Source organism: Nesoenas mayeri (genome assembly GCF_963082525.1).
Source record: "Nesoenas mayeri genome assembly, chromosome: 10".
In the NCBI taxonomy this organism is placed as follows: domain Eukaryota; kingdom Metazoa; phylum Chordata; class Aves; order Columbiformes; family Columbidae; genus Nesoenas; species Nesoenas mayeri.
In genome coordinates, this window is record NC_137560.1 from 19,438,282 (window position 1) to 19,452,661 (window position 14,380).

General features: G+C 52.3%; 1 protein-coding gene across 1 annotated transcript; it reads left to right on the top strand.

Annotated features, from left to right (window-relative positions):
- Nucleotides 1–2,870: 2,870 nt before the first annotated feature.
- Nucleotides 2,871–12,453, top strand: FAM3D (FAM3 metabolism regulating signaling molecule D; the record flags this gene model as incomplete). The annotated part of the gene is made up of 10 exons (XM_080350591.1): nt 2,871–2,926; nt 7,758–7,825; nt 8,576–8,683; nt 8,992–9,012; nt 9,647–9,770; nt 10,027–10,085; nt 10,432–10,482; nt 11,795–11,879; nt 12,023–12,149; nt 12,364–12,453. 10 exons carry the CDS (start codon nt 2,871–2,873, stop codon nt 12,451–12,453), a joined length of 789 nt encoding a protein of 262 aa, XP_080206717.1.
- Between the last annotated feature and the right edge of the window lie 1,927 nt (nt 12,454–14,380).

Genomic DNA, 14,380 nt, shown 5'->3' on the forward strand with positions numbered 1-14,380 from the left:
CACTGCCTGTGAGTAGGAAACAAATGTAATGGTATGATACTAATAAGGCTTGAATTTTCCTGGGCAAATATTAATAGTTTATATCTACATTCATTTTTGTAATGCTGCTTGTAGTCAGTAACGAGAAAATGCTGAGTTCTACCAGCCCCTCTCACAGATCTTGTCCAAGGAGAAACCTTTGGGCTGCAGAACCAGAGGGATTTGGGAGCTGGGGTGGAGGGGAGTTTTATTGTAGAAGTAGGAGGAATTTGTGTTAAATGTCCTCTTTTTCAGCAGGAAAAGATTATTTTAAAGGAAGGGCAGTGATTGGGGACTTGAGGGGTTGAAAGAGAAGATAATTCCCTTGGACAGGCATAATTGCTGCAATTCAGAATGCTAAAAATGTGAAATTAGGAATAATCAATGGCTGTTTATGATCTGTGTCTATACTGTGAATTCAGCTAATATGGAGTAATTACACTTTGCTAATTCCTGGGATTTGTCATTGTCCGGTTGCAGAGCTGTCCCGTGAAACAATAAAAACAGATTGGCTGCGCTGGGCCCGCAGACGGGGGGCTTAGCACTGCACGAGCTAATTTCTCTTTTAATGGGAAAAGCATTTCTGATTTCCCTTATTTATTTTCCTCTCCCTAGCAGGGAAGGGCTGCAGCAGGGTGGTGGATTTGCTGCCCAACAGCACCCCCAACAGTGGGCACACTAAACCCTCACCGACCAAACACCCCCCTTCTCTTGGGAAACTGCTTCCTCACCTTCGTGTCCAATATTGTGATATCACCCCTCCTATCAATCTCTGTCCTTGCACATTTCTTCCTCCAGCCCATCTGGCACAAGGTAACCCCGCTGGCATTGCACCCGGATGCTCAGGATGCTGGTGACACCTGTTGGATGCGTCACCAATTTGCTGGCGTGACTCCCTCTTTGGTCAATTAAATACAGCTGTTTACTGACCTGCACAGAAGTGGGAGAGGTGAGGTGAGTACCAGAGCAGGATGGTTTGTTGATGGGTAAATAATCCACAGCGGTGGCACAGGTGGGGACTGCGGTGCAACCCTCGCCCTCTCGCACCTCTCACACCGTGCAGGAACTGCAGGTGATGTTTAACACTAGATAAACAGAACAGCAACATTTAACATCTACATTTAACATCTGCGGTACGTGGTTTAGCCCCACATGCGCAATCTGAAACCATAAAGCCACAGGACTCTTCGTGACAAAGTTTGCAAAGCGGCAGTGGCCAAACCTTTCCTCTGAGCAGCAGAATTTGGGATTAATTTAGCCCAGTGAGCACTTTGCAAAGCCACATGTCCCTGCAGACACTGCCGAGCCCTGTGGACAAGGGATCTGCAGGGGGAGCCTCCCCTGGTGCTGAGCTCTTGTAGGAAACAGCTCCTCAGAGGGATTTTTTGTCAGGAGCCACCAGCACCCCAACGCTCCCCACCACCCACTGAGGTCCCGCATGGGGCCCGTGCAGGCAGCGCTGGAACAAGGAAGGAGGAGGAGGAGGAAGAGGAGGAAGAAGCGGAGAGCAGCTCCTCACCCATCAGCTCGTTCCTGCTGAGCCCAGCATGATGCTCACCACAGTGCAGTGACTTTGCACCACAGATTGTTCATTCCCCAGCTTGACAGCTTTTTGATATCATTTTTTCTTTTTTCCTTAATTTCTGTTTCTCCAAATCCTGCAGAAGCTTCCCAGGAGGAGCCTGCAGATGAGCCTGATGTAATTCCATTGCACTGCACAAGTTAATTATTTGCTGAGGCAAGACCAAGCTGATGCCCCGACCCCAGCACTTGATGCATTCACTGATGTTCTGTGTGATTTAAAAGCACCTTTCTGCCATGTGCCACAGCAAACCTGGGCTACCGCAGGGCACGGGGACAGGACATGAGAGCTCCCACGCCAGCACCTGGGCTGTGCCACAGCCACGTCCCACGCGCAACTCCCCATCCTTTCCTGTGGTTTCAGGGAAACATCTGGCATGAAATACGCAGTTGCAGAGAGCAGAAGCACTTCAGACAAGGTTCTTCACTGGGATGACGAGGCCCCCAGCCCTGCTGATGTGTTTTGCTTGTTTCCTCTGCAAGCAGCAGCAGCAATGTCTCCATCTCCATAGAGGACCCAGGGGGCCTCAGGTCCCTTGAAGCAGGAGGATAAATTAATCCCAAAACAGGCATCCCCCAGGGTGCTACAAGCCCTGAGTGGATGGGAAGCGGGGGGACAGCACAGAGACCCGTGCCGCAGCACGCCGGCGCTTGGGGCACTTTGTTATTGAGCCGAGCCAGTTATTGCCAGCAGCTAGACAAACTAATAGGAAGGATATTTCTCAGGAGAGGGAGGAGGTTTCTGATATAGACTGCGCCGTTCAAGCCCAGACTCTCACCACAGCTAAAATTTCCTTCCGAAGGCAATAATTATCCCAATGCCAAGCCCAGGCCTGTGTTTGTTTTTCTGCTCCCTGCCTGGAAGGTTTTGGTGCAGAAGCTGGGATTTCCTCCAGTGTGTAGCCCAGGATGCAGCCTTGGAGCTCTTGCCCAGCACTGGGGATGCAAAGAAAAGGTCAGTGCACAGTGTTCTGCAGAGAACACCCTCAGGTATTAAACTAATTACCAGGGACTAATGTTGGTCCCATGGGTGCTTTGCTCCAGCCCCCCCAGCTTTAGTCCCACTGCCACGCTGCCCGGTGTGCTGGTTTAGTGCAAGTGCAGAGGGTCAGGCTGCTGCCCAGAGGTTTTCCTCTTCTCATATGGCAAAAAGAAGAGTGTCAAAGTGGAGAAAACCTCCAAAGGAAACACATGAGCTCACGGCCACAGGAATTACTTTTTTCCCCTCCTGCATAACAGCTGCTCCCAACAGCTCCCGGTCAGTGTGCGCCATGGTGGGGCACATGGGGGCACCCAGCCCTGTGCCAGACAGCAAGATGAGGTTTGGGTAGGTGCCCCAAGTCACAGAGGGTTGGGTTGGGCTGGGCAGCTGTGCTGCTAAGTACATGGCACCCCATCTACCTGGGATGTACCGGCACCCACACTGTCTGCGGAGAGGAACGGTGTCCCCGGGATGCTGAGCAGAATTAATGAACTACCTGTGTTAATGGCAAGGGCTAAATCCACATTTCCACCCATTACAGGATATGTGGTAGAATCAGCTCTGTGATGTGTTGTCCAGGTCAAACCCCTTTATCCATCAAAGCTATGGATGAATTTGCAGGGTGTTCATCGCGCAAAGCATGCAGCTTGTCCAACGCCAAGCTCAGGATGTCATCTCTTTTTTTCTTGCACTACTGGAAGAGCTTGTGTAGGGACCGAGTCTTGCTGCCAACACTGCAGCAGTAGGGAAGGCATTATTTTCTTTAAAAAACTGATGGCATCAGCTGGAGACCTGAGAAACCAGACTAGATGCAAGGGTAGGAGGATGTAAGATACTAAGTGCTTTCTGACAGAAAGCAGCAAACACTGGTCATCTGGAAACCTCCTCTGACACAATAACAAAAGCATCCCCATCTCCCAAGAGCAACCTCTTTGCACTCAGAGCAGCCAGGGTGCAATGGGGAAAGCAGGAGAGCTGAGCGATGCACAGCCCCGACTGCTGGGACACCTCCCACGCACCAGCCGGGAGCCCATGGGGTGCTGGCACCCAGGGCTTTGCTAACTGCCAAAAAAGTATTTCAGGTCCTCCTGTGTGCAAGTACCAAAAACCAGATCCCCTCACTGTGGCTGTCCAGTGCCCCATGGCCCAGCTCACTCTCTGCTTTCTGCCCCAGCCCCTTCCCAGCAGCCAGCTCGCTGCCAGCCCTGAGCACCAGCACTTGTGTCCCTCCTTTTGCCCTGCGGTTTTGGCATGGGGAACTTCAGTACAACCTGCAACCCATGGCACAGGGATCCTCACCAAGCTGCCAGCCACCATTCTCATGCCAAAGGGGATGGATGTGATCACTCCCCTCCATCTCTCATCGCTTTCGCAACTCCTGATTTACTGCTCAGGGAAACCTCATTAGAGAGGAGCTCATAGGGATTTAACTTTGAGCTCAGTGACAGGGACACAGAACCGGCCAAGTGGCCGCCAATGACAAATAAAAGAACAAGAGATGGAATTGATGGTGGCTGCGGTTGGGTGAAGCTGCTCTGACAGCTGCAGGCAGCCGAGTGCAGGAGGGGCTGTACCTGCCCTGCAGCACACAGCGGGCAGGGCTGCACCTGGCACGGGTACCAAAACCAGCCTGTCCCCTTGGCACAGATCCCCGGGACTGGCTTCCTCAGCAGCACCTCAGGTGTCACATCCCACCTTGGCCATGGTCCCGCTCCCAGATGCGGAGCCACCACCGTGCATCCTGTTTGGCTTCTGTTTCAGGATCAGGGCCTCACCCCGGTTAACTATTGATTTGTGCCAGGGGCATTTTGGCCATAAGATGCTCTCTCCAGCCTTCTGGCATTTACAGCAGCTGGCCGAGCATTTTTATGAGTCGAGGAATTTATAAGCCCTTTGGCAAGCAGTGCTCTCCCATTGAGTAGCTCAGCAAAGCTCTGTCAGATTTACTCGTTTTCAGACTAAAAATAGCATCATAACATCCTCCATCCTCTTATGGTGGGACCAGGCCTGGACACACAGCCGATGTGCACCCACCCCATGCCGGCCCTTCTTCTGTGCTCCCTGCATTTAGTTTCATGGGAAAACACTGATTTTTGGAGCAGTGACTTGCTGGGTGTGGGCACGGGTGACATCTGGCAGCCACCCTCCTTGGAGCCGCATCCCCACTCCACAGCCAGCTGGGAGAGACAGGGATGGGCTGGGATGAAAAGCGGGAAAAAAACCCCAAACCCAACAATGCTGAAAGTTTCTGGGGAAGAGAAGGGAAACTTTCCTCTGGTGTAGGAGGAAATAGGAACAGTCACCCCCCACATCCTGGAAAACCTCCCTGTGAGGGCAGGGATGTGCCCTCGTATCTTCTTGGCAGCAATAACTTGGCAGTGCCAAGAGGCACTTCAGTCCTGAGCACGCTCAGGGTGGAGCCTTTGCCTTACAATGCCACAGAGCTCTTTGGCAATATTTGTCTGAGAAAGTTTTTGTTCCCGGAATGGTTTTTAAGCAAATAGGTTTCCCGTTGTTAGGCAAATAATTCTGTTTATCACTCACCACAGTTCCTTCCTTTCTCCTTCTGCAAGTTGTCCTCTGGCAGATGCCAAAATACAGACGACTTCTTTTCCAGAGCAGTCTTTAAAAACAAATTTTTTAAAAAATCAACCTGGAAAATATAAAAAGAATATCATAGAAACCCCAGAAAACCCAAGACAGGGCTGCCCTCTTGTAATGCAATTAGGTTCTAGGAATTTCACCACCCAGGGACCTCACCCAGTAAGTTTTACCTGGGATTAAGGTGAGATAAATAGCCCAAATAAATTAATTACTTCCCTAAAGCTGTAAATCTTTTTATTCTTCCATTTCTCTCTCTCTGCAACAAGATCAGTACGTGCAGTAAAAAACACAAACTGGGTGAAGGACAGCACTGTGCAATGAGCCCAGCGAGGCTGGTGTCCCCTGCCGCAGCAGGGACCAAACAGGGACAGGTTTTGCAAACCCAGGGGAGTTTTGTTCCACTCACTGTGTCCGAATTGTGGCCCAGGTCTGAATCCTCATCAAGTCTGAATCCTCACCAGGTCCAGGCTTTGCTCATGGCATTTGGAGGGGAACTCAAGAGGCTCCAAAAGCAAATCAATACCAATTTTGAAGGTTTTGTGACTTGCCAAGGGGGATTTTAAGGTTCTGCTCTTCTGATCCCATCACAGTTGTCACTTTATCAGGCATCGGGCTGAGGAGCCAGGTATGGGACAGGCTCCTTGCATTTAAAAAGTGAACCTTCATGCTCCAAAACTTTTAAACTGTCCTTTTTCAGGTCTGTGGCTCCTCCAGCAGCTCAGTGAAACAGGCTTGCTTGTGCCAGCTCCAGCAGGAGTTTAAAACCCATTTCAGGGGCACCATGATGTGGGGCTGGGATGGCCCAGGACAAGGTGTCACAGGGAAGAGATGCAGATGTCACAGACCCCCTGTGTCACCTCCTGCAGGGACAGATTCCTGCTCACAGCCACCTTCCTCTGGGAGGAACAGCTGCAGAGAGAAGCAAGATGCTGCTGCAAAGCAAGTGTGCTCTGCTGGTACCCCATCGAAACCACATTGCCACCATACACCAGGGTACACAAACACTTTCCAAGGCTTCCTTTAAAATGCAGATAAGCCGTGAGGCCACTCTGCCATGGGAAGCTGTGAGTGGCTTTGGCAGCTCCTCCTTGCCACAGCCTCATGGCAAACATGGGCACAGCGCTGGGACCTCATGGGGACAAGTACCAGGCTCCAGACAGCTGCAGTGTCACTGTGGGGCTGCTGCTCTGGCTGGGCACCGGCCACCCTGGCCCACCACAAACTGCCTCCAGGGTCTCAGGCCAAGTAGGAAAGCAACCACTCTCCTCCCACAGTGCAGATTGTTTTTCTCCTTGTTTTCTAGGCTGCCTAAAAGCCCCTTACAGTTTCCCTGCTACCCAGGGTGCAGGGGAAGCAAAGGGGAGCATCTCACCAGGGCACGGATGGATGATGGGTCCAGCCCGGTGGGGTGCCAAGGTGGGGATGCTGGGTCCGTCCTGCCCAAAAGAGGATGCTGCACCACGGCCACGGTCAATCACGTGGCTGTGTGCATTTTTCCTGAACTCAAGCCCTGAAGAGGGGCTGGGCAGGAGGCAAAGCTCTTCTCTCCTTCCTCATGACGCAGAAGCCTGAAATCGACCTGCAGCCCAGCCCCGCTTACAACCGGCTGCTCCTTATTTACCCTTCAAACAGGAAAAGCAACTCTCAGCGTAGCTCTTCTAGGAATTTTTTTATACCAAGCCTCACTAAAAGGCTGCTTTATTTAACACTGGGCTGTTAAACTCTGAGCACATGTCTCACAGGTGACAATTCGCCTTAGGACATCGAGGTGTTTCCAGCACGGACGTTCACTGAGCTGCATCCCTGAATTCCAAAGGTAGGAGTGGGTCCCCACCCCGGGTGCCCGGTGCGGGGGGTGCCAGGTGCCCGTGGCAGCAGCGGTGGGAGGGAGGTGGGCAGATGGGTTGGAAATAGTTCACACTTCAAACTACAACCACTCCCCATCTGTGTGAGTGAATACGCTGCAGGATTTGGACAAGGGGAAACATTTCTGTTCTTAAGTCAGGTGCCCCAAATCTGGCAGCGCTCTGCCCAGCTCAGCGGCGCTGCCCTCCCTCCCTTTGCTTTCTGATTTTAAGGCGGACAAGCTTGTTCTTGCAGGTTCCTCTGAACGGGTAAGGCCAAATCGCAGCTTGTCCTCAGACAGCATTTTGCAGTCCTTAATATTTGAAACCTGCTTTGCATCTTTCCAGAAGGAAATGCAGCAAAGCCCTGACCCAAAAATGTGCTCCTTGAGCTCACCACTATCAGCAGAATAGAAAAGAGCGATGGGTTACTGAGAAAAGGACATGAGCAGGAGCACACAGGACAGCAGAGAGGCACTGTGAAGAGTTCAGAGGCTTAAAAATAAAGCAAGCTCGATCCATGCAGCCTGCTCCAGTGTATGGGAGCCAGGACTTCAACATCAGGGTGGGACCGAGCACATGTGCCTGATCAGAATTTATGCACCTTCAGTGATTTCTTAGTTGTTGCAAATATGCTAAACATAGCAATTTTTTTTTTTCAACTAATATCTGCCTGGCGTTGGTGGGTTACAGGTATACTTTATGGTATTTTCCTTCTTCTTCCTCAGGGTGATTCGTGACCCTTGGCCACCCGCCTTGGTTGTGCTTTCTGTCCCCACCACCATGCGGGTGTCAGGTAAGGAGGGAGACAGAAATTTACTTTTCTCTGTCCGTTTTTCTACAGTCCTTTATGCTCCCCTCTCATTTACATGACCCCTTCCCAGCCCAACTACCCTGACTCTCCCCTGACAGGGCCATGGCAAAAAGCCTTTGTATAAACATCAGCTTTTTAACAGATTTGTGTAGATTTCAGCCTGTTGTATTTTTCCCAATGAAACCCTCTGCGGCTGGGAAGATACGGCTATTGAGACATTCCTGGTTCCATAAGAGCCATTCAGCTGCAATATCAGTGTATTTTTCTACTATCTTTCCATGCAGGGCTGGAACGTTTTGCTCTGATGAGCGCTGCTTTAAAGCCAAATGCCAATCACATTTGTATTAGCAGCTGCTCAGCTGTAGCTAGTGACTAATTGGGGGGCAGCAGCCTTCCCAGTGCTGGGAATGTAAGAAATATTTGAATTTACATAGCTTTCTGACTAATTATCAGATTTACTTTAATGCAGAGAGAAATATTAATAGGGGCTCCCAGTAGAAGGGTAATGCCTATCTGAGCATCACCACATGCTCAAGAGATAGTAATTAAGAGATCAGAGTCCTTTTAGAGGATGAAGGAAGAGTATTAAGGTGTCTTCCCATGCCTGGCTGTCACCCTGTGCCTGGTAACCTGGGGACACACAAATCATGTCCCCAAGAAGCCAGATGGAAGCTCCAGTCCCCAACGCACCCTGCCGCTGCTCTCACCTGGCTCCTCTCCCGTCCCTCGCAGGTGTGATCCGGTCCATGGTTCTGCTCGTCACGCTGCTGGGCACGTGGTTCATCGTGCAGACGTACTTCGACCACAGCTGGAAAGCCATCAGCCTGCGGAGCTGGATCGGTGAGACACCGGCAGGGCTCCAGCCGGCTCCGGAGGGAGGGGGTGGGTGTCCCCTTTGTGAGCCAGACCCCAGAGCTGCATATAGTTGCCATGAACATTTGTACTTGCAGTTCCTGGCCAAGGCTATAACCACCAGTTCTGACCATTGGGGATAGCATGGTGAGAAGTTGCACCAAGGCGGGTGGCTCTGGGGGTGCCTGCAGACATGGGGAGCAGTTTTGGAGAGATAGTGCCTGAACAGCTGCTCCTGGCTTGGGGAAGAGCCAGCATCTCTCTGGGTGTCTAATCCTCCTGCTTGGTACCCACAGGTGCCACCAACAAGCTCGGCAGTGAGTACCGCTCTCAACTTCATCTCCATCACACAACAGTGCTCCATGGCTGAGGGTGATGGTGGAAGCACAATAGGTGCCCTCAAGAGCCCCTTTTCCAAAGCAAAGTCCCACCCTCCCGAATGCAACGGAGTTTCATTATTGCACACAGCAGCGATGTCCTTGGTGGGCTCTGCAAATGCACAAACCCTCAACAATTCCCCTGCCCCAGCAGAAACACCCCTGGGCCACAGGCTACCGCAGGAAGAGGGTCACTAGCCCATCCAGGCAGTGTGGCACAGGTCCCTACCCTGGCCAAGAATGGGGAAACTCTGGGCAGAAAAGCCACCAGGGATGGCCTTGAACAAGCGCCAGCTCTGAACATTTGTGGCACACACCCCTGCGATGGCCGTGCCATCCCGCTGCTCACACCCAGAGCAGCACCTGCCAGCTCATCCCACCCACCCCAGCCTCAGCACCATAAACCTCAAACAAGAAGCCAGTCCCAGCCCCAGGACAAGCCTCCTTCATGCAAGAAGCTGGTCTAGGTGTTGTCCCGTTGTGGGGCACCGTGCCCCAGCACCAGCCCTGCTCAGCCCCTCCTGGACACAGCTGGTGTCCCCCCATGGCTTGCAGCTCCGCTCCCCCCTCGCAGGCCAGCAGCCGCCCCGGCACAAGTGCGGGAACCAGAAGAGCTGCCCCCAGAACCAGTTCGCCTTCAAGATCATCAGTGGTGCCGCAAACGTGGTGGGACCCTCCATCTGCTTCAATGACATGGTGTAAGCAGCATATGGGAGGGATGGGGCTGCCCTGGCCTTGAATGAGCGAGTTTAGCCTCTGCCAAGCACAATACTGGCCAACACAGGGCATTTGTAGTTAAAAAAAAATAAATAAAATTGGAAATTGTTTTCTTTGCTACCACTCCTGCAGATATTTTGCTGTCTGCAGCCACTTTGCCGAATCACACTGTTTCACTGGCACCAGTATCTCCAGGGCATCCCTGCACTTACTGGTCCTCTCCACTTTCCTTTCCAGCCTCATGAGCAGCGTGAAAAACAACGTTGGCCGAGGCCTGAACATCGCACTGGTGAACGGTGAGTCAAGCAGACGCCAGCCCCTCTGTCCCCGTGGCCGGGGTCCCTTCCTGCTCCTGGGAGGGGACAGGCCATCAGGAACCCTGTTCCAGGCACAGTGGCTGAGCCAAAAGCACATCAGACATAGTTACAGTTGCAAGAAATGCCAAGGAGGATGGGAACAAACCCACCTGGGTCATGCACAATGACTCCCGAGCTCCACTGAGCAACACATTCAGTGTCACAGCAAATATGACACACTGAGGGACGAGCAAAGCATTTTGAGGCAGGAACCCCAAGCTGGTGGTCTGGCAAAGCCTAGAGCCACCCCAGTGCAAACTCACTGTGCTCTGTTTTAACCTTCCAGGAACAAATGGGCAGCTCCTGAAAGTGGGTACGTTCGACATGTTCTCCGGAGGTAAGCACGGTCCCTTTGCTGCTCCGCAGCTCCCAGCCAGGGCTCACACCAGCACTGCTGCCTGCCGGCTATTTAGGCTGCTCCTCTGCCGTGTATTTAATGATAAAGTTGAGTGGACTTTGACCAGGGTGGCCAGCCTGGGCGAGAAAAGCTCAGCTTTCCCTGAGGCCGTTGAGCCTGGAGCCCTTGTAATGCGTTCACATCCGAGGTTGGCTATTTGTGCATTTTAAGTGCATTTAAAAGCCTGAAAAAAACAAAATTCCATTAAGCTAAATAATCCAGGGCACTTGGGACCTGAGAGTGGCTACTTTCTGAGATCAGGTAGTTACACTAATCCTGAGATTTTGCAGCTTTCACCTCTGTTTTTGAATGCTGCTGGTGGCTGAGCAGCAGCTTGTGTCCCTGCCTTTTGCAGGAGGATAGATGAGGAGCTTGGGGCACAGCAGACGCTGGTGCAGGGCAGGTGAGATGCGGCCCCCAGCCCCAGTGCAGCCAGGCACAGGGAGCAGAGCTTGGTGGCAGCAAAGACCACGTCCCTGTGCCTGCCAGCTTCAAACAATCTTCCTAACAGCAAGAAGCTGCCCTGAGCAGGGGCAGCGCCTGCTCACAACCCGGCTCGCACTGACTTGCAGGATGCTGCAAGTCCCACCACGGTTGCAAATCTGTCACCAAACCTCTGCAGAGTTTTGGCAGGAATACTCAAAACCACACGCTAAAATCACCCCTGTAGGGTGATCCCCATGGATCAATCACCCTTTTTGCTTTTTAGGCTTGCGAACTGTTCTCGGTAACTCTGGAGTTTTAAGGAGAAGCAGCAATATCGTGAGATTTCTGGCTGAGTTTGTGAGCGAGATGTGCGGTGGGAAAGGCACCTGGAAGGAGACAGCAGTCAGCTCCTGTGCCACTAGATGGGGCATTGGACTCAAACATCCCTTGGATGCAGAATGAGGAATAATTCCAGCAATCCAGCCACAGGCAGGATGGCCGGGCAGGCAGCTCTGCGGCCAAGTGGGTTAATTTCTTGTGGTGGGAAGTAAATTCATGTAACTGGATTTCCCGGCAAACTTTAGGAGCAAATTCCCCTTTGCAGTTGTACTAGCAGGAGGAAAGCCCCAGCCCTGAGTGCTGTAGGAGACTCCAGGTGGGAACACAAGATGGGGAACGCAGCACCTGGGAGCCACATCCTTCCCCAAGCCTGTGACCTCAAATCCTGGCTGGCACCAGGATATTTCTCACCAACCCAGAGGAGATTCCCCAGCAGCCACACAGCTGCTTAATCCCCTTTTCTTCCTTTAATGCTCTTCTCCCCTAGACACACAACAATTGGACACCTTCCTCCAAGAGATCAAGTATGGCACCATGGTGCTGACAGCCAGCTACGATGATGCTGCCACAAAGTGAGTTTGGCCCTGGGAACAACACCTGGCTCCCCAAAACCCCACAGCTGGGGGGAGCTGCAGGTGCTGCTGCCAGCAGCAGAGAGGGGACAGGAAGGGACACCCATCTGGAACCACACTGACACCTTCTTACCCTCTTTCAGGATGAATGACAAAATACGGGCACATTTTGTGGGGCTGGGCAGCAGCCACGTGAACAAGCTGGGCTTCCGCGACAACTGGGTCTTTTTGGGAGCAAAAGGGCTGAATAACAAGAGCCCCTTTGAAGAGGTACATGGTCCTGCCCTGCCACCAGCTCCAGAGGCTCCCAGCCTCTCCGTAGCACCTCCTGAGCCACATCTCACGTGCCTTTCTGCAAAAGACATGGGCCAGCAGCGTTATCCCCCCACATCGAGCCAAACTGCAAGTTTTGCCACGTTGCAAACTTGCACTGTGCCACCAACCTCCTCGTTCATTTCTCTCTTGTTTCTTTTTTTTCCTGCAGCACATCAAAAATGATCAGAAAACAAATAAATACGAGGGCTGGCCTGAGATGCTGGAGATGGAAGGCTGTGTCCCCAGGAAGATGGATTAACATCAAGTCCCAGCCTGCCATGAAGGCGAGACCAGTCTCACAGGGACCCCAGCCCCACCGCAGGGACCCCAGCCCCACCGCACCGCCCGGTCACACAGCCCAGCAGCAGCTGTTCGCTCCAGGGACCAGCCGTGCCACAGCAGGGGCTGCACAGGGCTTGGAGAAGGGCTGGACAAGCACCCGTAGAGCCCGAGCAAACACCTGGCCAGGTTTCAGCCGAGTTGTCCTCATCTATGGGTCAAATTTGGGGTATTTTTTCTGTCTTCAAACCAAAAACTTTGTAGGAGGTTTTTCAGATTTCTTAAATAAGATATCTATTATAAGACACTACCTTCTCGCTTCCATTTTCAAGCATAATCCTGGCTTTTCCTGGACATTGCCATGTCCTCTGCCACCAGCCAGGTATCACCATCACCACAGCACCGCACACAGCTGCTCCCCTCCCCACATGGCACAGGGTAAGGTCATCCCTGGGGATGCTCAGACCTTGGTGGGTTCCCCCTGGATCTCTTGTCACCCCCGCACACACTGTCTCCTACAGCCACAATAAGGCCCGGTGGCCACAGGGATGGTTTGCAGCAATGCAGGGTAATATTCACAGACCAAAGCATTTCCCCCACCCAATTGCATCCTTCCTGGCTTAAATCAGAGTTTAAGCCCCCACGACAGGTCCCCCAAAGGTTGTGATAACACCAGGGATGCGCCAATCCAACTTTGGCCAGCAAAAAGGGAGGGATGGATGTGCAGGTTTCTCAGGCAGCTGAAATTGTGCAGCACAACCGATAGGTGGGAGCCTTTTACCAGGAGAGCTGGAGCCAGTATCACCCTGGAGGGATACAATACACCAGAGCTAGCACCCCCACAGCCACTTTGCTCAGGGAGCTGCACCCCAACACTACTGGCCGACCCTGTGGAACAGGAGAGATTCCTCCCCAAAAGCAGGCCAGTAAAGCCCCGCAGACCTCCTTCCAGGATGGTTCCCATCCTGCTGCCAAACGTCGAGGAGGTCCTGGGAGAGCATCTGCCACCAACTCGTGTCTGGGTGCATTCACCTGTCTGTGCCCAAAGCCTCCCCAAGCACGAGCACTGCTGAGATCTGATAAAGCTTGTGAGCAATGGCCCAGGCTTATCTGTCATCATGGACAGGAACAAATTTGCATCATATACAGACTTTAATTTCCTATGATTGTATCAGTTTTTTCCTCATTCTTCAAAGCAGACTAGCAGTTTCGCAGAACGTGAGGCTGAAGCATTTCTGCTGGTGCAGGGCAACACGGGGCACTTCTGCACAGCCTTTTCTGCCTCTAACAGCAGAGTTTGCCCCAGCACAGCTTCTAACAGACAGTTCACATTGGTTGTCTGAGCCCACAGGTCACCCCAGGGGAGCAGAAGTGGAGAATGTTGGCAGGATAAGGCCAGGAAGAGACACAGCCTGTCCTGCACCGGCCACCTTAGGGATGAAACCGTGGATCCAAAACCCGGCACGACCATCCAAAACCAGCAAGGCAACCAGTTTCCCCTAAAGAAGGAAAAATCCCAAGATAAATCATGCAACACCTGTAAGAACTTCCAAAAGCAAAACTTAAATAAAACTCCCAAACGGCCATCACAGAGGAATCCCTCAATAGCCGTAGTATTTTATCCCGGCTTATCCTCCTGCGCTCTAAACGTGCACCTGACCACGCCGAGGGAAGCCTCTGCCATAAATCGATCCCTAAATCCGCTGCAACAGCAGCGGTTAATCCTGGGCGCTGAATCATCCCAACCCATGGCAGCGAGAAATAACCCAACACAACAGACACAACAGCCCTCACATCGCCCAGCCCGGCTGCACTGCCAGCATAAATATGCCAACTATTTTAAGCCCCCTCAGAGGATCTAGATTCACTCGTAAGCCAAACTGAAAACAGCCTAAGAGCTGGAAAGG